At 35.1% G+C, this 21,885-nt stretch overlaps 1 protein-coding gene across 4 annotated transcripts in view; it reads left to right on the forward strand.

Moving 5' to 3' along the window:
• The first annotated feature begins 4,522 nt into the window (after window positions 1-4,522).
• Window positions 4,523-21,885, forward strand: part of PHF6 (PHD finger protein 6) — a 22,103-nt gene continuing 4,740 nt past the window's right edge. For 3 of the 4 annotated variants that reach the window (XM_009331698.1, XM_009331697.1, XM_009331696.1), the window contains exons 1-8: window positions 4,535-4,700; window positions 4,904-5,005; window positions 8,598-8,731; window positions 9,056-9,099; window positions 18,654-18,820; window positions 19,000-19,143; window positions 20,514-20,618; window positions 21,421-21,554. In XM_009331698.1, coding sequence (XP_009329973.1) covers window positions 4,563-4,700; window positions 4,904-5,005; window positions 8,598-8,731; window positions 9,056-9,099; window positions 18,654-18,820; window positions 19,000-19,143; window positions 20,514-20,618; window positions 21,421-21,554 — 968 coding nt within the window. In that variant the 5' untranslated portion in view covers window positions 4,535-4,562. Of the gene's footprint in view, window positions 4,701-4,903; window positions 5,006-8,597; window positions 8,732-9,055; window positions 9,100-18,653; window positions 18,821-18,999; window positions 19,144-20,513; window positions 20,619-21,420; window positions 21,555-21,885 lie in introns of all 4 variants that reach the window. The other variant, XM_009331699.1, reaches the window with a different exon arrangement.

Consider the following 21,885-nt stretch of genomic DNA (forward strand, 5'->3'; position numbering starts at 1 on the left):
CCCAAAGCGGTGCCGTGCCGTGCCTCATCGATCCCCCCTGGGGAGGCGAGCGGCGGAGGTGCCGTTATCGGATCATCTCCCGCTCCCGTGGGAGTATGTAAACTTTCCTGAAGATCGGTCTGCGCTGTCTGCCAGATCTTCCTTACCGCAGGCTCTTTCTGTGTAATTTTTAGTTACCTGCTCAATTCTTATTGTTTGGGCTTTCCTGGGTTGGGCCTGCCCCCCGCCTTGCCCCTTTGGTTTCTTTTTTGAAAGGGAAGTTGCATGGATAAGTTCCTATTCCACTTTTTATAGTGGCTGTAGGATGCTGTGTGAACGTAACTCTGGGATAAAGATTTCCAGGGGACTTGTGACTTTGGGTTCTCAACTGCAGATACCTACGGGATACCTTCCATCCTCCCAGCTTCGCTCCCCCTTCTCCAAATGCCCCCAATAATGGGTGATTGACCCTAGAAAGTAGAAAGCACTTGAAAGTTTCTTGAACAAAGAATCTGGTATATCTAGTGAGCATCTTGAAAAATTCGACGCAAATATTTTCTGTAGCTTCTCCTGAGAGTCCAAACCACTTCAGCATGCTTAATTAAATTTTACAAAGCTTGTGTACTTCTCCTGTAGGTTTTCCTCGGGTGTCTGAAATTTTCGTGAATTTTTTTTGTATAATTTTGTAATCATACAGGCCACACAGCAAAACAAACTTTACACGAGAAGGTAGAGCATATAGATCACTGTCCTTTGTTGGAAATACAAGTGGGGCCTTAACTCCTATAAACAGGCAGTAGCTCTTGAAACATATTCAGGCAATAAATAGAAATTAGAATCCAGGTTACTTTCCGTTCTTCAGTGCTGAACAATGTCTCAGACACTGAGAGCGTCCTTCTTTGCCTGAGAGTCGTTGAACTTGCACTTTTCTGTTACGTTTGAAAATCTGTTGTCTAGAAGAACTCAGTAAAGCAGTATGCAAGCCATACGAGTTTGTAAAACGTGCTGCTTTAAAGATAAAATAAAGGTGCTGTTAGGGGGAGCACCATATTGAATACCTTAGTGGACATTAAGAAACATGAATGCAAATGAACCACAATTTTTGAGTGAAGAATCACTGAATGAGTTTCTTCTTTTGTGATTTTGGGGTAGATGTAACTTTTCATTTTTTAGACCAAGCCTGTGGAAAACGTATCTATATGTAATAATCTGTGTTTTGTAGTACGTGTTCCATTTTGGTAGAGAGAGCGCATAATCTCCTAGTGAGTGATTCCATAGCACGTCGCTTTCTGTGATCCAATCTATAAGACTTTCTCTGACAAAGCTGACAAGCAAGATTCTGTCAACAGTGTATTTAAACACTATTCTATAACTCTTACTCATTTGTTAGCTTTTTAAACATGGAAAACAGAAATATTTAGCTGTTTTTAAGTTGCATGATTTTTCTTGTTCCAATGAAATGTAGCTTGATACTTGGCAAACTGGATTAGTTGCTTTTGGGCGATTTAACTCGAGAGATGAAAACAGAATCTTGAGTGTTTGCGTTCAGAATTCTGGGTCTGTGGTGTAGCTGTGTAACCTGGTTCATCTTTTTCAGAAAACGGGTATTTTTAAATGGACAGGATAAGAAATGCATTTTGGCACAAAGAAAAGTGGTCCCAGGGTAGTGTTTTCTCACATTTATGAGAAAGCAAACATAATTTAGGGAGAGGTCTATAGATGAAATGCTTCTGAAATATTTCTCATGCTCAGTTTTTTTTATGCCGTCTTTAGAAATGTATAAATAGTGTTAATGCCTAGTGATACAGAAAACACAAATGCAAAGAATGCAGGATTGGAAAGAAAACTTTTAGATATCCTTGTAAAATGCTTTCAGAGTAATTTAATCTGATGGTGAAAAGAATGTGAGTTTCCTTTCTGGCATACCCTGATGCTTTTTGGTCTGTTTGCTTTTCAAATAATTTTTCAAATGTTGAATTATTTATAATTGAGTGAGTATTCCAAAACATAGTATTTGCTAGTTTAGGGGTTGGGTTTTTTTTTTTATAACATCAACATCTGTGCATTATCAAGTAAATATTGACATTATTTTTAACTTCACTGTGAGCCTTAAAAAACCTGATTATGTGAAAGTACTTCAAGAAGTTAGGTTATGTCAGGTTCTAGTATTGCTGTAATGACATGCCTTCTCGTGTCTGTTAGTGCACTGGAAGGCATAAAGCTGTGAGAAGATTCTTTATAGTCTTGTTTCTTGGAAAGTTACTATTCTTATAAAGATGATGAGAGCCACTTAATAAATTTTTATGTGTTCTCTAAATTATTTGCATTTTCTAAAATATGAATTTGCTTGTTAAAGTGAAGGATAGCTATTTTTTATAATAGTAATTCTTATTCCTGTAAGTCAGAAGAGCCTGCGCATGTGTTCAAGGGAATCCGTGATCCTCCTTTTAAGAACTACTATCATTGCTGTCAATATAGCGATAATACAATCTGAATATAAAATGAAACAGGTAGACCCAAATGAATGTGTGTGTGTATATCAAGTTATTTATACCAAAGCAGAACTTCTTGCATTTTAAATTATTTTGTTGATATATTTCTAACCCATCGCTGTGTGATTTATGTTGAGCTATTGAATGGGACCTGAGAACAAGAAATCTTTGTGATACTGTTTCCTACTTGTCTTTTGTAGGTCTTTTCCTGCTTCCAAATATTATTATTTTTCTTAAGTTTAAAAAAATTTAACCCCCCCCCCCATCTGAAAATCTGTCCATCTTTCCTTCAGAAACCATTCCTTCTTTCTACTCAGAAGGGATTACAGAATGGTCTTGTTTTGTTTTTTCTTTAGAAGAATACAGTATAGTAATTCTTTTGTGTTTAACACTTAAGAACTCTCTATTGCCACTGCAAAAGGGTGTGACTAGTTTATCCAGATTGGCACATTTTTTGTGCAAATCAGCAAGATCTGAAATCTATGCATTCTTCTTATGAGTATGCGTCACCGGCTAGTAAACTGCTTTCCAGTTATAAAAGAAAGCAAATGAAGCTGTTGATAAAGCAAAGGCAATAGATACAGGACAGACACCGCTTGATGCAGGAGTTTTGTAGTAAACATTGCAAGACAGTCAGTTAAAACTCAGTCTGTGAAAATCTGTTGAAACGAAGAGTGAGACTCTAAAAGGATTGTCTTTTAGTAGTAGTATATGCCAACAGAAACTTAATGACATTCCTCTGCTTTTGGTTAGAAAAATAGTGAGTGATACTAGTATTGTGAGATTCTGACAGCACCGAGAAGCAGGCAGGTTTGCCTATGCAAATGTCAAAAAACAGCCGTGCATTTTCGTGCAGATCGCCGTTGTCGCACAGTCCAGATGTACTGCAACTCTGCTATTCTTGTGGCTGGATTTTATATTTTTTTCCAACAGAAATATCAAACTATACGGTGGCTTTTCTTGTTCAGATGAGTCTAATGTAGACAAAGGCTGAGGAGGATGCTTTTATTGCAGTTGTGGCCAATTCTGACAGTAAGGCTCGAATCTCCAAAGTAAAAAGCTATAAGCAAGTCTATTTGAAAAGGACGATATTTTCTTTCTTGAGAGATGTAGAAACAAATGAAGACAAACTACTTAATACTGGGCCAAGAAGCACGTACGCTTGTTAGGCATTTTCACTTTTAATCTTGCAGTGTCTGCCTGATCAGGGGATTGGGACCGCAGTGTTGTATTTTAAAATGTATTGCTGGTAACACGTGAAAAGTTTGTGATTCATGTTGAGTTTAATTTTAAGTTACTTTCCTTAGATGAGAATAGCAGCTCTCCTGCAGTTACTGAAAACTAGTACGGTGCTTCTAAATTAACTGTGGGTCTTGAAAAGGTTTCCATTTCAGCCTGTTAGTCATAGATCATTCTAAAATTTTGTTCCTAATGCTGTTTGACTAGCCACAGTGTATCTGTGAAATACCTAAAATGGTAACGTTTTATCTTCTCATCTCTACCCTCATCTAAGGGTAGTTACTCATCTGCCCTGCTACTTTGTGAGCTTCTACACTCAAAACCTGTTCTGGATGCTATGCTGGGCTCTTGGGTTTTTCTTTGCTTCTGTTTTTGAAGACGTTCAGTAGCATGAATTTTATTGCATGTACAGGTAGTGCATTTTCTACAAATTCCTTTGCTGTCATAAATAACTATAAGAATGGGATGAAAGAGTTGCAGTAACTTTTTCCTCTAATGATTCCTGTACTTGTTGTATTTCCCATCTGTTTCTTCTTTTCCTTATAAGTTTTATATTAGTATCCAAAGTTTTATTTTAATGTTCGCACTATTTTGCCTAAAGAATTCTGCTTGCTGATACAATTTCATAAAAAGTTGGCAAAATACTGCCTCTGTTGGGTGCATGTTTATTTGGATTTATTGTAGTAGTATAAAGAAAAGGGTAAAAAGGGACAGATCATTTTCAAGCAACCAATATTGTATTTATAAAACTGTAAGTTAAATTGCCTTTTGTTGATGTTAACATGCTGATTGCACCTTTTTTTTCTGTAGTGTTGAGAGGATTGAGGTGGCATTCTAAGGTCATTTAAAATCATGACAAGCTCAGTTGGACAGAAAAAAGTCTCTTCAAGACAAAGGAAGTGTGGTTTTTGTAGATCTAATAAAGATAATGAATGTGGACAATTATTGATGTCAGAAAACCAGAAGGTGGCAGCACATCACAAATGTATGGTAAGTAACCCATAGGAAAAAGGAAAGGGATGTAGGGAGCTAGTAAAAGACTACAAACAAATGAAAAATTCAACCAGCTGTGGCATTGGCACAAATGATTAATCACCATAATTTGAAATTTTTGTGGGTTTCATTTATATAAATGTTCTATATCACTTATACCCTTAAAACTTAAAAAATAAGCTTTGTTTTTATAATTTTAGCTGTTCTCATCCGCACTGGTATCTTCACACACTGATAATGAGAGTCTTGGTGGATTCTCTATTGAAGATATTCAGAAAGAAATAAAGAGAGGCACTAAACTGGTAAGTCTCTTATTTTTGGCTCTTGAAAATGGAAGACAATATTTTCTTACCTTCTATAAAGTTTACCATTAAATTGTTCAGTGGATTTTATATATGTATGTTGTGGTTGGTTGGTTTTTTTTTTTTTAAGTGCTACCTTTGTGTGAGCTCTAAGGTAATGGACAACTTATCGAAGAAGATGTTGAAGTGAAATTGGTCTCAGATTTACGAAAAGAAAACCTCAGTAGATATGATTATGCTTATATTGAAATGAAATTTAAAAGTCAGTTAACCAACCCTTGAAGTGTCTTTAGGAAAGGATATAAAGTAGTTTGTTTATTTCAGTCAAGTTCTGCTCTCATGTAAACACTTTGTTTTGAGTTGTAGCTTAATCATGGAATTTCTGAAAAATAAATCCAGAATTATTATTTTTACAGTCACTTTTTTCCTCATTGGCAAATGTAGATGATTGTAGCAGATATGCATTTTTTCCAAGGAAATTTGAAAACTCATTTACAGAATATGCCCGTTTTTCTTTTTGGTGGCCTGCATATAAACAATAGCATTTCCTAAATTTATGTTTCTAATCCAGTGATTTCTATTTAATACTTTCTGTTAGATTTCAGAAAGAAACCCACATTCTAGGAACCTGGAGAGGGTATTATTGTGCCTTTGCCAGTATTTGGTTTTGCTGCCAAAATCTGGTTTTAACTATCAAAGGTACTTTTATTGCTTCCTTTTATAGTGATTTAATAGATGATTCTGTGAATACAGACGTCTTATGAGGTATGTGGGTACAATAGTGATTACAGCTCTACCAAATTCATGAGAACTGAGCAGCAATGACTTTTTTAATTCCCAAGAAGCTAATTCATGGGGTTTTTTGTTTGTTGGTTTTTTATTTATTTAGAACTAGTTGTTTTCCATTTGGGGAAATGAGTGAGGCTTTTTAAAAATATTTTTAACAAAGGATCCATTCACTCCTCACATTAAAAATTTTCAGCTTAGTTATTTAAATCACTTTTACATGTTTACCAGTTCTTGGACTACTAAGAGTAGTCCAAAGTATTATTGTAGAACTACAGTTATATAATAATAGTAGTCTAATATTTCATCCAGTGTTTTGTTTGAATATTTTCCAGCGTAGGAAACTTTATTTGCTCTAATTAGCTGAAGCGTAAAGAAATAAGTATTTACAAGTTATTCATGTTGCGATTAGGAATTTCCAGATAACGTGGTAGTAAATGGGAACTACAGAGCGTAAAGAAACTTTTTGACTCTTGGGTCTCTTAAATGTTTTTTGAAGGTTATTTCTTTTTATGTCATTGGCGGTTTCTGTCTCTGCTTCTGAACGTCTTTATGTTCCTTCACTGATGCAGCAGCTGGATATATTCTTGGAGCTCACTAGGTGTATGTATCAGGCACTTTGTTCAGCTTTTTGCAGAAAACCTGGATCTGGTTAACCTAGTGGATTCATAGTCCTGAGATGTTTCCTATTTGGAGAGAATTTACAAGATAATTTTAGGTCTTAACTGAGGTGCCTTATCTCTGTCTGTAGCTGTTAGAAAACTACAACTCTGAATCGTTCTCTGGAGGAATCTGCTTCCTCCATTGAGTTGTGTAGGAAGCTTAAAGCTAAATGTTTATAGTTAGCCCAAATACCCGCTCTAAGGTCTGCTTTCTGTTCTAGCCTGTTCTTTTATGTGGGAACACATTGCACAAAAATATCTCAGCGTGGTGCACTGGGTTAAGTAATTGATAGCTTGGACTAAATTTGTCTGCTGACAGATTTTACGTAGTTGCTCTCCTTCAGGAGGTGCTGCTGCTGACCAGGTATGCACTGAAAATTGAGGCCCGTTCATTCCTGAAGTGATAATGACTGATATGTAGAGCCTTTCTGATGGTAATACATTTCAGTCTGAGAAAAGCTTGTAGATTCAAACCTTAATAGGCCAGTCTTAAAAACTTGTGAAGTCTAAACATTTGGGAGTGCAAGGCACCGATATCATTATTATTTGTTAGCTGTGCATGGGAGGATTTTTTTTAAAGAGCTTACCTGTTTTGCAGCTTGTCAAACTTCATGTATACCTGATATAACTTGGGAATTAATTAGTCTGTTGGCAGTGACCATTCGGACAGCAGGACTTGTACCAATGGAATAAATATTTTATTACTGTCAGGAGACATAGACCAATAAGTCAGTATAAAAAATTCCTGTGGTCTGTCTTGTTCATACAGATACATCATGGTGTTCGTAAAAAGAAAGTTTTCTTTTAGTCATTTCTGGCTTTAAAAATAGCGAAGTACTGACTAAAATTGATTGGATGGATGTAATTTCAGCCTAGGCTTTTATAAAGAGCTTTGATCAGCCATTATTATATATTAAACCACAACGTATAACAAATTTGTGAGATAAAATAGCCATACAAATTAGATAACAACTAGGGAACGGTATGTAACTATACCATTTCGGAGCTTGCAGAGGAGTAAATGGAGATGATCCAAGGCTTTGACATTTTTACTGTTCAGTTAACTTTGTTAAAATTGAAAAACAGGATGGTGATACATAACTTTGGTGGTATGTTTATTTGGTATATTTGAGACTAACAAGAACTTGACTGAGCTAGTGCGGTGGGCAGAAAGTGTATTCCACAAAGATATGTGTAAGGAGTATGCTACATTGCACACTTATGCTTATGGATTTGGAATTAATCTTTTTGGAGTGTGGGCAACGTGCAGGATTCAAACAAAAAGCTTCGGTTGTCTTGTGAGGGGAGTTTAATGGGAAATTCTGAGATTTTTGGGCGATATTATGTCGGTAGAAAATAACATAGAGAAAAATATTGTTATAATATCAATTACTTCCTTTCCTAACACAGTATGAGAAGGGTAACGAACAATTTAGAAGCATGATAGTTGGTGTATCCTAAGCAATGATGAGTCTAATGCGAGAAGAATTAATTATTGGGAAAGAAGAGTAAAGCAACAGGCTCCCATTTAACCTTTTCTGCAATATAAGTTTAAAGAGCAAAATTTAGTATAATTGAAATAAATTAATTGTATTTAATGAATTTTTTTACTAAATTCAGTGTTTTGGAAATAACTGTATAGAAAAAAGAAGTAAAGTTAGCTGCTGAGGCTAAGGTAAATTTGCAGATCATCAGTATTTCTGACTTTGCAAGATTCATTGCCATATGGGTGTCTCTTTCTTTTTCTCCCACCTTCATAATGTAATTCAGAATTAAACAGGTACAATTTATGATTTTAACTTTTCTGAAATGGTTGTCACAAACAGACTATCCTCGGGAGTGAGATATTTAGGTGAATAGCTGTGTCACTTTCATCAAACACATGATATTCCACAAAAGTAGATTACTTATTTTTTTCATTGAATTGCTAATCAATGTATGATGATTATTGTATTGTTGCATAATTGCCACAAATTTCTCCTTGATTTTAAAATAAATTATGAAAAATACCTGAGAGCAGGAAGAGTAATGCCAAGTGCATAACTCCATTTATTTTTGTCACCAGGAGTGGTAACTATATTATTTTTAAACTCAGAAATACTAAGCCAACAGTAACATGAATTGTGCTTTCTTTTTCTTTACAGATGTGCTCTTTATGCCATTGTCCTGGAGCGACCATTGGCTGTGATGTGAAAACATGTCATAAGACATATCACTACTACTGTGCTTTGCATGATAAAGCTCAAATAAGAGAGAAACCCTCACAAGGCATTTACATGTAACTATTATTTATCTGCTATGTTTATTTTCGTATTTATATTTCACATATAAATGAAAAATGATTGTTTAAAAAAAAACAACAACAAAGCAAAACAAAAAAACCCACTTTTGGAATCTAAACAAAACTGTTGCAAAAAATTCTAATGATGATTGTGGCATTCAAACTAGTGATGTGCTAGAAAAGCATATTTTCACTGCAAGATTTGTATATCAGTGAGTCTTACAAGTGGGAGAAAAATGTACTGGCATTTAAATTTAAAAGATGCGTAAATAATCTGTGAATCGTGACTGACTTGACAGTTTTCAACTACTTTGTTTATAGGATTTTATGTCGAAAACACAAGAAAACTACGCATAACTCTGAAGGTAAAATTATTCAATATAAATTTTTCCCATTGTAGAAAGATACTTTGGTTAAATTTAATTTTTTTGGAGAATATAAATGTTTTCAGTAAAAATTAGAACTACATTTTTTTGAGAAACAATGAGTTTGGAAGCCCATCTGATTTCTGTATTTTCTCTAAAAATGATTGGTTGAGATGGAGAAAAACCCAAACCATAAATTTTAGGGTGTTCGAAAGATTTGATGTTCTGTCAAAACAAAGTTTGGGTAGAAGTAACGCATTCCCTTCTGGGAAGAAGCTGGCTTATATTTGTGGTTAAATATTCACAATATTAACATCTAAAATATTTTGTCAGGTAACAGCTGATTTTTGCTATTGCTAATGTTCCTAAATATTCACTATTTTTTTAACTATTAAATAGAGTTTAACTCTTCAAATAAGAAGGACCCAATAGTAAATGAAAAGGTTTGTGATCAGATCACTTATAGATATATTCCTGAGTAATTCTGATGAACAAAGCAAGCTGCATGGATACATTCATAAAAGCTGTGCATCTTTGCAGAGGAGAGTAGTGAAATGTGCGAGGGGTGATATGCCACAAACGTAGATAAATCATGTGGTCTGTTACAATTCCAAACTAGTTGTGCTATTGTGTATTTATGCAGGTATTTTTCCTTTTTTCTACTGTATCTGAATTTGGGTAAGCGAACAGTTGTTAGTTTACGTTTTGTATTACTTTCAACTGAAATGTCATCAGATTTAACTAATGAGGAGTAAGTGACTCTTTCGTGAAGATCAAATTTCATAAATTACTTCAGTCTCTTTTTGCCAAATGTATTTTTAAGGTAATATACTATTGTTTTTGCTACGGGTAGTAGATATATTAATGGTAAGGTTTGGATGTTACTTCAGTGTTCAGAAAGATATCAAAGGCAGTAGAAAATCCCAAATGAAAACTGATTTTTTTTTTTAAGTCTATGTAAAGAATTATTGTCCCGTGCTTTGTATAAAATACTCGCTGATTTTGCTATTATTAGGTTTAAACAAGAAAAGCAGTATACATGTTATAGAATCCTCCAAAGAGACAGGACCACATTATCTTGTAGTTTGGCACTTTGTTTCTTTGTTTTGGCATTTGTTTTGCTTGTTAGCAGAAGCGGAATGTGAAAGACATTTGAGTCCAGAGAGAGATTAATCTCTTTAACTGATATTTAAACATAATCTTTTATACTTATTCACAAACGGCTCAGTGTTTGACACCTATTGAAAAATGCCTCTAATTCTGCATGGAGCCCAGTGCCAACGGGTGACTTTTTCTGCTTGAAATTCCTTGCAGGATCTGAACTTGTGCTTTTCTTTAAGAGTTTTCAGAAACCATTATCTCCAATTCTACAACGTCATTCTCTAATAGCAAAGGCTTTTAAATTTTATATGGATATATTTGTCTGAGAAGACATGGGAAAAATTACTAGAGGCATAGTGGCTTTTTTCTTAAATGTTCATCATGGCAGTTTATTAAAACATTAAGCTAGGCTCATGCAAAGAGACTCTTAGATTGAGGGTAGGAGAAGGAGGAATAAACAACATCACTCAGAAAAACTGAGACCAAAGAACCCAATAGTATCTTACTTAGCATTTAACTTTGCACTCATTTTTTTTGTTTAAAATACTTAGTTCTGTTATGCTTTATACTTCTAGAAATATGTGTAGCTATACTTCATGTTTTTGTTTTCTGGGTTTTTTTTGTTTAATATTTGACTGAAATTTTACCCAGTGCTCTTTCCCAAAGAATATGTTCTCTTTTTAGGTCATACAGTTTAGGGAACTATACCCATAGAATATTATTTCTTAGAGTTATGGATGTGATAATGCCGGAAGCTGGGGCTCTTTTGTGATAGACCTCCTTTAAATCAAAGAAAGTAAAAATACATATTGCATCTGTCTTGTGGAAATGACTTATAGTATTGTATAGCAATGGTATTTTGCTACATTGAAAACTGATTACCTTTAGAAGACAGAAATACACAGGGTGATTTTCAGAGTTTAAGAAGGGACTTTGGAGGGTTTGTTTCTTAATATTTAAATGCTGAAGTTTGCCCAATGAAATGGTAACTGGAAGGTGTTGGATGGTGAGATTAAGCTTTATATATGTATTTTGTTGGTTTATTTCTTGAGGAAAATGTGAATATCAAAGAGGAATTTAAATGTGAAAGAATGATGGTGTCTGAAATCAGAAAGGACTTGCAGAGAAGAGTGAATAGACTAGCTAAGGATACTAGATGCTAACATAGCGGCTTTTTTTTCCTCTTGTTTTTGTTTTTTTGTTTTATTGTCGTGAATCCTTGCTCTCAGCAGTGTTTTCATAACAGAGAAGTTAAAGCTCATCTGTGGAACCAATGTCATTCAATGTAGGTGCATAGAGGCACTGGAATTATCACTCCTTTTTGATGGAAACTTATTGCTCCTGCTCTGGGATGCTGGTGGTTTTTTTTTTCTTGGTCAGTGTAGAACATCTGTTTTTTTTATCCTTTGTTCTCTGTATCCAGATTTAATTGCTGCAGTCCCAAAAATTTTTATTATGTCACTTCTATTAGTGGATGTTGGAAGGGTTTTTAGGAGTGTTTGGTTTGGTGCAGTCCAGAACAGTTTATTTTCTGTAGACAGTACTGCTGCATAATAGTGAGATTTTTTTTTCCTTCCCTTCCCTAGAAAATAGATGCTTTTGGGGGTATACTTGTTCAAGTCTGAGATCTGGCTAATGTACATTTTGTTAGAAGTTCTAGTTTAAAAAGAATATCTGTTAGCCATTTAATAACAATTAAGAAAATTTCTTGAGGCTGTATGGAAATGTGGTTGAAGGACCTATGTTAGAATTAAAGTTACCCAGTTAAAACCTAATAAAAAGGACCTCTTAGATGTTATTTGTTGGTGTCATGGAGTTCAGGTGGCGTGAGAATTCATCAGACTAAGTGTCTCTCTGCTCACTAAGATAAAACTAATGAGCGATGGGAGTTAATTTTCCTTTAATTGACAGGAGTTGCTGAACTACCTTCTGTTTTCTTTGAATATAAAAATATGAAACATAGCAGCAAAGTATCGTGCTCTTAAACTCATTATCTGTTTCAGCAGATTGTTGGGTTTGTCTAATTTATCTGCATGGCCTCGCCTTCAGGTGACATAGAATAGGAAAATTGTATCTCTCCTATATTTCCTTTGTGTATAAATATTTCAGGTGATTCTTCTGTGCTGTGTTCCCACTAACTGGAAAAAGGACAGTAAAAGTGAGGTACTCTCACACTTTTTACTAGGCTGTGGCCATGAGGTCAACAGATTTGAAGACACCTGCTCAGAGGAGCAGACAAAGTTACTGAAAGCTTCGTGTCTAGATTTTTGTCTTGCTGGTTACAAATCTGACAAAATAATTTAACCTGAACTTCAAGTAATAGTTTAATTAATAATTTAGGCAAGCCATCTATGTTTTCAGCACCTAATAGGTTACAGGAATTGGTGCCAGTGCTTTCAAACTATCACAGCTAACTATTAGTTGAATTACTGTTCAGTTTGATATAATTGCATTTATTCTTTTTGAAGAATAGAGGATTGTTGAACTAAGGTTTTGGAACTGTTTGTTGGAATTTATTCCAATGTACTGGAAATAATTGTTGAAAAATTTAAAATCTGGTATCTTTCAGTTCCCTGGAGGTGGGGCTGCCCTGGCTCCTGTGTTGAATTTAAAACAAATTCAGCTGATCAGGAAAAGTTTAATATAAACTAAGATAAGAATGTAATTTCATTCTTCTGTTACATAGTAAAACAAAGAATAATGAAGACAGCCATGTGACTATCTATTGTTAATGTTTAACACAGATGCTTGGGAACTGTGGGGTCAGAAAATAAAGTGTCCATAATTCCTATTGTAGCTGTACTCAAAGCCTCAGGGAATTATGTTTCCACAATGGAAATAAGGACATTCCCTGTCTCAGCACCCTTTTCATGTTATTCTAAAGATCAAACATGAAGTCTATGCTTCTCATACCGCTCAGTAAGTTGAGTCAGGGTAATATTTCTCTGAGAGACCTATTTAGAGATGCTGCAATCTATATCAAACCGAGTACTTTTTCAAAGCACTGTGTAAGCCAGAGGCTGGCAGGGAAAACATCGAAAACTTTTTGGCATAATAGTTAGGTAACATCCTGATTCATCTTTGGTTCCTTTAATCAGCGTTTGTTCATAGTTGCATTTTCTGTAACACTGTTCACAGCATAAGATTGCCTAACATTGTATGCGTTAACGCAGTCAGGTATAAAAGTTTCTGTAACATTGCAGTTCGGTGTCATTTCAGTTCTGCTGGTGGACAGTAACAAATTCTTCCTACTCTGCTAACTCAGCCTTCTTGTTGTCTTGTCTTATGGAGAATGCTGCTCTGAATGTGGCATCAAATGTATACATAGTGTTACAACAAAAACAGTTGGTCCAGGCAGTAAGTTAGCAATCTCCTATGCGGTCCATTATAGACTAATGAGGTATTTTGCAGAAGCATCACAATGGTGTTTTCTTACGGAAAAACGCACAGCTAACGGAAAAGGACAAAACGGAAAAGTAATGTGGTGAATGGTTTGTCCTACCTGAGGAGCTGTCTTGTGGTGTTTACATTACAATTCTCCTTCCTATCTAGGCAAGACGTTATACAAATAGAAACTTGGTCGGCTAACTCATACTTAACAGGTTTTATCATACCAGTTGTCATAAGCTTTCCGATTATGCAGATAAGCTAAGTGTCTGTCTTCAGTCTTTGCCAACGATTGTTTGCTTGAAAAAGCATTAGATTGTATGGTTATGAAGGACTATTATATTCATTTTCTATGTTAAATATACTTAATTAAAGAAATAATCTCAAGTACTTCATAACATAGATACTATTCAGTCAAAAATAGCTTTTGGACAAGAGTCATCAGTTCCTTGAGGTATCTGGTACTTTTGGAAAACGTATCAGTGACAGGACCTAAGGGGTAATTTAATTTTTTTTCCTCTTCACTCTTACTTTCTCCAGTTTAGATATGTTTCATGTAACTTAGTCTTTTTCCATTTAAAGAAAACAAACAGCCAAAACCTAAAAATTATATTCAGCATTTTGATTGTTTATTTCACATCATTTGCTGATAAAAGCCTCTATTATTTCACAATCCGTTTACCTGATTCTGTATCTGCTTGCAAGGGTTTTAATGCAAATCTTTGGTTCTTATTAACGCTTATAGATGCATTCACATTTTTATTATTGACTACTGGGACAACAAGGTTTTCCAGGTTTTTTTGACATTTCTTTTCAATTTAAAATAATTATGTTGCAACATACAGTTCATTGGGTCTCAGCCATATTTTAAGGACATCTTACTTTAACATGCTAAAGTACTTTTTTCTTTCTCTGTGATATTCCGTTTCTCTTCTAAAAATCTAGTCAGGTTGATTTTGTTCTTTGTAATTTTTAGAGTTTCTCTTTTATCCCAAATGCACTGTAAAGCTTTAAATACATATGTGTGATTCAGATTTACATAACAGCATGTCTAAACCACTTCCACATTCTACATTTTGGCTTCTTTTTATGTACAGTCCTACTTCCAAATATATTTTGCCAGTCAGTTTTGTTTATTATCTTCGTCATACAGACTTAGCCCCCTTTGCTTCTGGCTCACTTAGTCTATTGTTTAAGTTAATGTAGGAGGTGGATACAGAGAGCAGTATTAGCCTTTATTGTACACATCCTCTTTTTATTTGTTCTTTCACAACCTTTACATCACTTAATTCTTTTATTACTTTGCTTTAACCTAGCTTTTGGAAAAGGGTGATTCCATGTATATTTCAAGCTGATGCAATATAGAATAGATCAGTGATATCGCAACCTCTTCTCTGCCAAGCCTTATTTTAAACAGCAAAACATCTTGATCCTTTTTCCTTCTAGTCATGATCAAAGGAGAATTTTTAGATTTCTCTCTGAAGCTGAGTCTCCCTGTTAAGAGTTTATGTAATACAGCATTTTGCTAGTCTTCTTTTTGTGGTACTTCGTACTGCTCATGGATTTCTAACATGCAAATTTGGGGCTTGTTGCTACTCATCTTTTCGCTCATCTGAATTTACAATATCGTGTTCTTAGGTGCTTTTAAAAATGTAGAATGTTTCCTCTTGATTTCTACCCCCACCCCTCCTTCTCAGATGGTATTGCGTATTAAGCTTGTTTTTTCAGATATAGCATTTAGGGACTTCTGAAGAAAGCTCATAAGATACCTCCTTTGAAGACTTTAGATAAAGTTATGTTGAGAATATTGTGATGATTTTAAAAATCAATGCAGTAATGGGATATGGGATGGGGGGCAGCTGAAGAATATCTAGGGAATCTCAGGGGATTCAGAGTATGGGTGATATCCATGATAAAACGTCATCTGGTCAGGGAGGAGTTGAACAACTTTTTGTGTTTTCCTTAGTTCAAGCTGACATGAGAAGTTGGAAACACCCAACCATCAGATGCCAGGGAAACAGGGTAAGCTGGCAGTGGGCTTGAGGGGAGGGATAGGGCACAAACCAAATTGTATATTAAACAGTAAAGACCATCCAAGGCAGGTGTATTTTAAAGCTGGTTACAATCTCTTTCTTCCTGTACTGTTACGCTAGTTCATAGTGCTGTTAAAAATGAGAGAAACTTTAATGTTTTGAGGTATCAGTCCTGCAGATAGATGTGGTAGAGCAGAGCCTCGCATCTCGGGGGCGTTAATCTGTAGGTCCATGTCACTTGTAGTAGGAAACCTAAATCTGCAAGGAATTTTATTTTGATGAAGGGGTCATGTAGCATCTGGATTTCAATGAACTCTGAACTTTTTTGGAAGTACTAGTTTTGAGCACAGAAAAGGGGTTCTCCCTTGAGGAAAGCTGTGCAATCTCAGTGGTTTTTTTTTATCTTCACCTGAAACCATCTTTTAAAAATACAGCATTTTTACTTTTCAAATCTTAAATACTCTAATAATTGTAGACTAAAAAATAGCACTTAAGAACTTATTCTATAAGGAGGCTGTGACATTTCTTATAAGAAGTTGGTTTTCACAACGTGTGCTTGGTATTTAGCAATTATGATTCACTTCCAGTTTTGAAAGTGTGACTGTAGAGAGTTCAGGATATGCTCTAATGTTATTTAAAAAATACGGGTGGACTAAGAGGTGGAAAACATTATGGTTGACAGAATTGATAAGGAGCTTTGGAAAAGATAAGGAATGCTGGTGAATGGACTACATTTTGCTTCATCTACATTTTGCTTCATCAAACACAGTAGGGAAATCCGTGGAATGATTTTGGAAGGAATATTTTTAAGTTCTTACTGATGTTATTTAAAGGGTCACGAATTCAACAGTCACATTTTTGTAAGACTTTTTTTTTCCTAGAATAACCATCTATGATTTCTGTAAATGTAAAAGTAGAGACAAAGATTCACAAATTCCTTTTAATGCGTTGGTGAAGAGTTCATATGATGAGGGACAAGATAAAAGAACTCTTTTCTTTGAAAGAGGTTTTCAGGTTGTAATAAAACTTGCTATATGCAGTCTGAGAGGTATGATATCTAAATTGCATAATCTTGCTTGGGGAATTTAGCAAGTAATGGTAAATGAAAAATAATGTTAGATAGTAAATTCTGAGAATAAAATGTAAAATGTATTGTTTCATTAGATAATCCATGTCATCGTGTATTTTATTTTTTTTTTCAGAGTAAAATAAATGGTGCTTTTGTCATCTAATTAGAAAAGAATGGTATATATAGTAAAGCATAGGAATGTTGTGGTAGATAGACTGATGTATTTTAGTAGCAACTTGGGAATATCTGTATATAGCTGAATAATCTGTCAATGTAAGCCAAAATAATTCGCAGATTTGTATTAGTACATTCTCAATTTTTTGCCTCTTTCTAACCATACTACAAAGTAAAGCTTTGGGGGAATTATGTTTCAGTATAACCTGTTGTGATGCATTTGGATTAGTTTTCTGTCCTTCATTAATAAATGTGCAAGAAGCTGTAGCTTTCTCAGGGATTAGCGACAGACACAATAGACTAAGCTTAATAGGATACACTTGCATGCAAGGCCTTGGGCCAGTAGTTCAGTTATCTTCTACTCCAAGTTGATGGCTGTGGAATATGTTCAAGTCTTTGACTTCAAACTTTTGTGCAGTTGAGTTGCTGTTAATCGTGGGATAGAAATGCGATCTGACTTTTAAGTGATAATAGATAAGAAAGACGAGTTCTGGTGAAGCAGCATTTAGTCTCAAAATAAGATGTCCTGTCTGGATACTGAGACCACGATATAATGGCGATAAGCGCCATAGCAATGCTTAAATAATAATAATAATAATACCACAACAGTTAAGCGGCTCATTAATGTATAAAGTAGATGTTCCAAATCTTCTGATTAGGATTCCCTTCCGTTTGGGGGCTCGTGCGGATGTTTGTGGTTTGGATTTTGAGAAGCAAGTTCTTCAGCGGTGTTTGTGCGTGTTTCTTTAAACAAGTCTGCTGAAATATCTTTGCAGTTTGAGCAGGGGTGGGTGTTACATATTAAAAGAAAAAAGAAAGATGCTCCTGTGAGCAGCTGATGATCAGGAAAGTTGTTAGCGACTGAATAGAGCTGGTTATTCAATGCCAGATATAACTTAACTAGATCATATTGGAAGCAATCTTAAGTTTGCAGAATTGATCTGTGTTAACTGTAGAACTTTGAGTAATCAAAAGGACAGTCTGCTAGAATACTGGACTACAGTTCTATGTAGCATTCAGCAGTTGAGCTGACATTTTCAAAGGAACTTGTCAGACCTCTTTGCTATGTCTGTATTAAAAATACACGTTCTTATATTCTTAATGATCTGTAAATACTTTATCTGGGATATTGTCAGTGTGGATGATTTTCTGTAAACTGGTGGCTGCTTTTAGCTGTAAATGTAAAAATATGCTGTAACTAAAATGAAACCTTAGATCTGTTTCATGGAGGGAAAATACAGGTCAGTTTTAAAACTTGATGTTAATGTTATAGCCAAAATGGGTGAATTTTTTTCTTAAGGCATCGATTAATAAAGCAAGGAGAGAGGTGTTATTTAGAAACACTGGCATAATATCAAGGGCAATTTACACTGGAGTTATGCATCTTGAAAAAAAAATTTAAAAGCTTATTTCATGGTTGAAAACATTTTCTGGTTTCAGTGTAGTTTAAATGAGTCGTCTTTTCAGTGGAGGTGAATATATGTATCTGAGGACACATTTTGGGTCTGAAAGTAGAAGTTGTGAGAAATGCTAAACCTTCTTCATGTATTATGTTATAAAGATGCAAAACTCTGTGATATGTGTAAAGAAGTAAATAATGTTTTCAGGATCTGCAGTTGCATGTTTGTAATAAATGGGAAAAAGTTGCTATTTTTATTTCTGACCAAAATACAGAAAATACAGGTTATGTTTTTTCTTGTCTGTTTTTTGGGTTTTTTTTTTCTTTGCTTGGTTTGTTTTGCATAAAATTTTTGAGAATGTTATTTGATGATGTTTTCTAACTTCTAAAGCAGATTTAGAAGAAAGTATCAATGAACACGAGTTGGAGCCTTCACCTCCCAAAGGAAAAAGGAGGGGTCGTAAGGGAAAGCCAAGAAAAACAAATTTAAAAGGGCAATCAGAAGACACTAGATCTACGTCCTCACATGGCACAGATGAAATAGAAAGCAGTTCCTATGTAAGCAGTAAATATGCTAAACTTCTTAAGAAGACAGAATTGCATATTTCTTCTCTGCAAATATAATTTGTATTAAAATTTGCATTTGTCTGAGCCTCCAGCTGGTGGCCACAGGCTTTTAAAATTACAACCTTATTTGTAACCCAGCAGTATATTTTAGTAAAATGTTTTTCTTTCAGAGAGACAGGTCTCCCCACAGAAGCAGCCCCAGTGATACAAAACCTAAATGTGGATTCTGTCATGCAGGTGAAGAAGAAAATGAAGCTAGAGGAAAGCTTCATATATTTAATGCCAAAAAGGCTGCAGCACACTATAAGTGCATGGTGAGTAACAGTATTGGTGTTAACCAGTCTGTTAGGTGAATTTTGCCTGAATTGCTATTTTAGATTTTAATACCGTACCCTTACATGTAATTATGCATGAGTATTGTCTGTGTGCTGATGATCTCTTTAAGTACTGAAGTGTTGCGAAGTGAGCAATTCATTTATTTTCACTGCGGGCAATATGGATAAAAGTTGGCTACATGCTAAGAGATGGAATTAGCTCAGGGAGACTCTTTAGCTTATTAAAAATGCTCCCTTAGCATCTAAATGCATACACAGTATTTAAAAAGGAAAACAGAAAACAGTTTTAACTAAAAGAATCCACCCCCAAAATAAAATACCTTACTCCACAGGCATTCAGACAAAATCCGGGAAGAATCCATGACCTTTATTAATTTTCTGACTAGTGGATTCAGGCTGTGTGACTCAAGTAGAGTGGGACATGGAAGTGATCATCGTTGTCTTTAGATGATCACATTTATAGAACTGTCAGCCTGAAAAGAATCTGCTAATTTCAATGAACATGAGCAGATAGTGCTATCTTTTGTATAACTCGTTCTATGAATGAGGTAGGGCTTTGAGTAACAAACCTCAGTGGTTCCTGTTGTACCTCAAGATGAATAAGTAGTCCAGGCAATCTGTGGAGTATTAAGTGTCTTCCTATACCTAGCCTCACTAAACAGAGAGCTGGTGTGTGCCAGCAGCCTTGGGTCTTAGAGTACTGTTCACTACTTTGGGTACCTGAGCTTCAGTTTTAAGACAGTTTAAACTGAACATACCGGGATGATGATAGTAGGGATGGTACTTATGTGCTCCATTGTCATCCCTCTGGGCTTTTCAGGTATGTTGACATCAGTTGTGCCATTGTTCACTAATTTGGGTACCTGAGCTTTAGTTTTAAGACAGTTTAAACTGAACATGATGATAGTAGGGATGGTACTTATGTGCTCCACTGTCATCCCTCAGGGCTTTTCAGGTATGTTGACATCAGTTGTGCCATGAAGCTGAATTATATATATGTCACAGGGAAGGAAATGGAATATTCCTAAAAAGTTCAGTGGTGTAATTGATAATATTGCCCATTTATTACTTTGTGTTTTCATTATGTCATCATTTCTTGTCTACTCCTTTGTCTTATAAAATACGTTTCTCCAAGGCAACAAATGTAATTGAAGCAGTCAGGTGGGTATCAGAAGGAATACTCATACTAATTACGCAATCAGCATGGGGGTTTTTTCACAGTTTGTTGGTAAAGCACATGCTGTCTGAGAACACAGAAAGGGATGTTCAATGCTCGGTTATTCCTGCACATAAAAAAATTTCTAATCATGTTGGTGACCTGAAATTATTTTGACTTGCTTGTTTTATAGTTGTTCTCTTCTGGCACTGTCCAGCTAACAACAACTTCAAGGGCAGAGTTTGGCGATTTTGATATCAAAACTGTACTTCAAGAAATCAAGAGAGGAAAAAGAATGGTATGTATCTGCAGAATGTGATGAACGTGTTACTGATTCTACTAAGGTGTATATAGCTCTGCCTCCTTCCTTTTGTGAAACAATCTTTTCCATCTGTTTCAAAACACAAAATTTAAAGGTATTGTTACTTTTGGGACAGGTAGCCAGATAGGAATCACCTTAAAAATTAGTGATGTTCGGGCATGTGGTATTTAGGGTTCTTTATGACAATGTACGTAGTAAATTATTAGTAGCTTTCCTGTAACTATAAGAGAGTAACAGCTTTGGATCCTGTGTTACTAAAAGCACACTGTGTAAAACTACAAATAAACTTAGAGAATATGTTCTTGCAGTGACGTGTTTCCAACTGTTTTGATGTTTTAATATGAAAACGCATTAAGGCCTCAGAGATGGGGATGTTGGTAAAATGTCACATTGTATTTTATTAAAATTCAGGATGTTTTTAAAGTGGTAAGACATCGGGGGGGGGGGCGGGGGGGAGAAAACAAACAACTAACAATATTGCTCCTTGAAAAAAATCATTTAAGGTTCTTCATGTATGAACATACTAACTTCAGTGGCAATAAAATGCTCTTGGAAATGCAATAATAAGTGCAATCATGTAGCAATTTTCAATTTGTTAGTATTACATAGTTTCTGTTTTACAATATCTTTGATTAACTTTTCATTGGAAAGATGATCTGCCAGAGAAATTACTCTGTTCCAAAATGGTAGCCATAAATATGAGGAACACTAAACTGAATGCTAAGAGGCAAGAGACTGAAAGGCTGAACAGTGCCATTCTCTTCTTTCCCCTGCACAGAAATGCACACTTTGCAGCCAGCCTGGTGCTACTATTGGGTGTGAAATTAAAGCCTGCATAAAAACATACCATTACCACTGTGGAGTAGAAGACAAAGCTAAATACATTGAGAATATGTCACGAGGAATTTATAAGTAAGGACCTATGTAATTCTTGAATCTGTAATGAAAGTGAAGATATTTCATGACACTTTCTGCACTTTTTCTTGGCTAGTCAAGTATGTTATTAAAAAAGAGAAGAATATTTCACTTAAAATGGTATTTTAAAGTAATTGTTGACTTCGCAAAATATTTCAGTTGCTCTGCTAACTTAAAATTTCTGTAATAGTAGTGTAATATGAGAAAATTAATTGACTTATTTTCCTCCTCGATTAATCTGTAATTTATATTGAGGAAGCCCTGGATAATTTACGTCATGATTCCTCCATATTGATATGCTTTGTAGCTTATTTTCGCTTTGTGGACC

The sequence above is a fragment of the Pygoscelis adeliae genome, unplaced genomic scaffold (assembly GCF_000699105.1).
Source record: "Pygoscelis adeliae isolate BGI_AS28 unplaced genomic scaffold, ASM69910v1 Scaffold79, whole genome shotgun sequence".
Lineage (NCBI taxonomy): Eukaryota > Metazoa > Chordata > Aves > Sphenisciformes > Spheniscidae > Pygoscelis > Pygoscelis adeliae.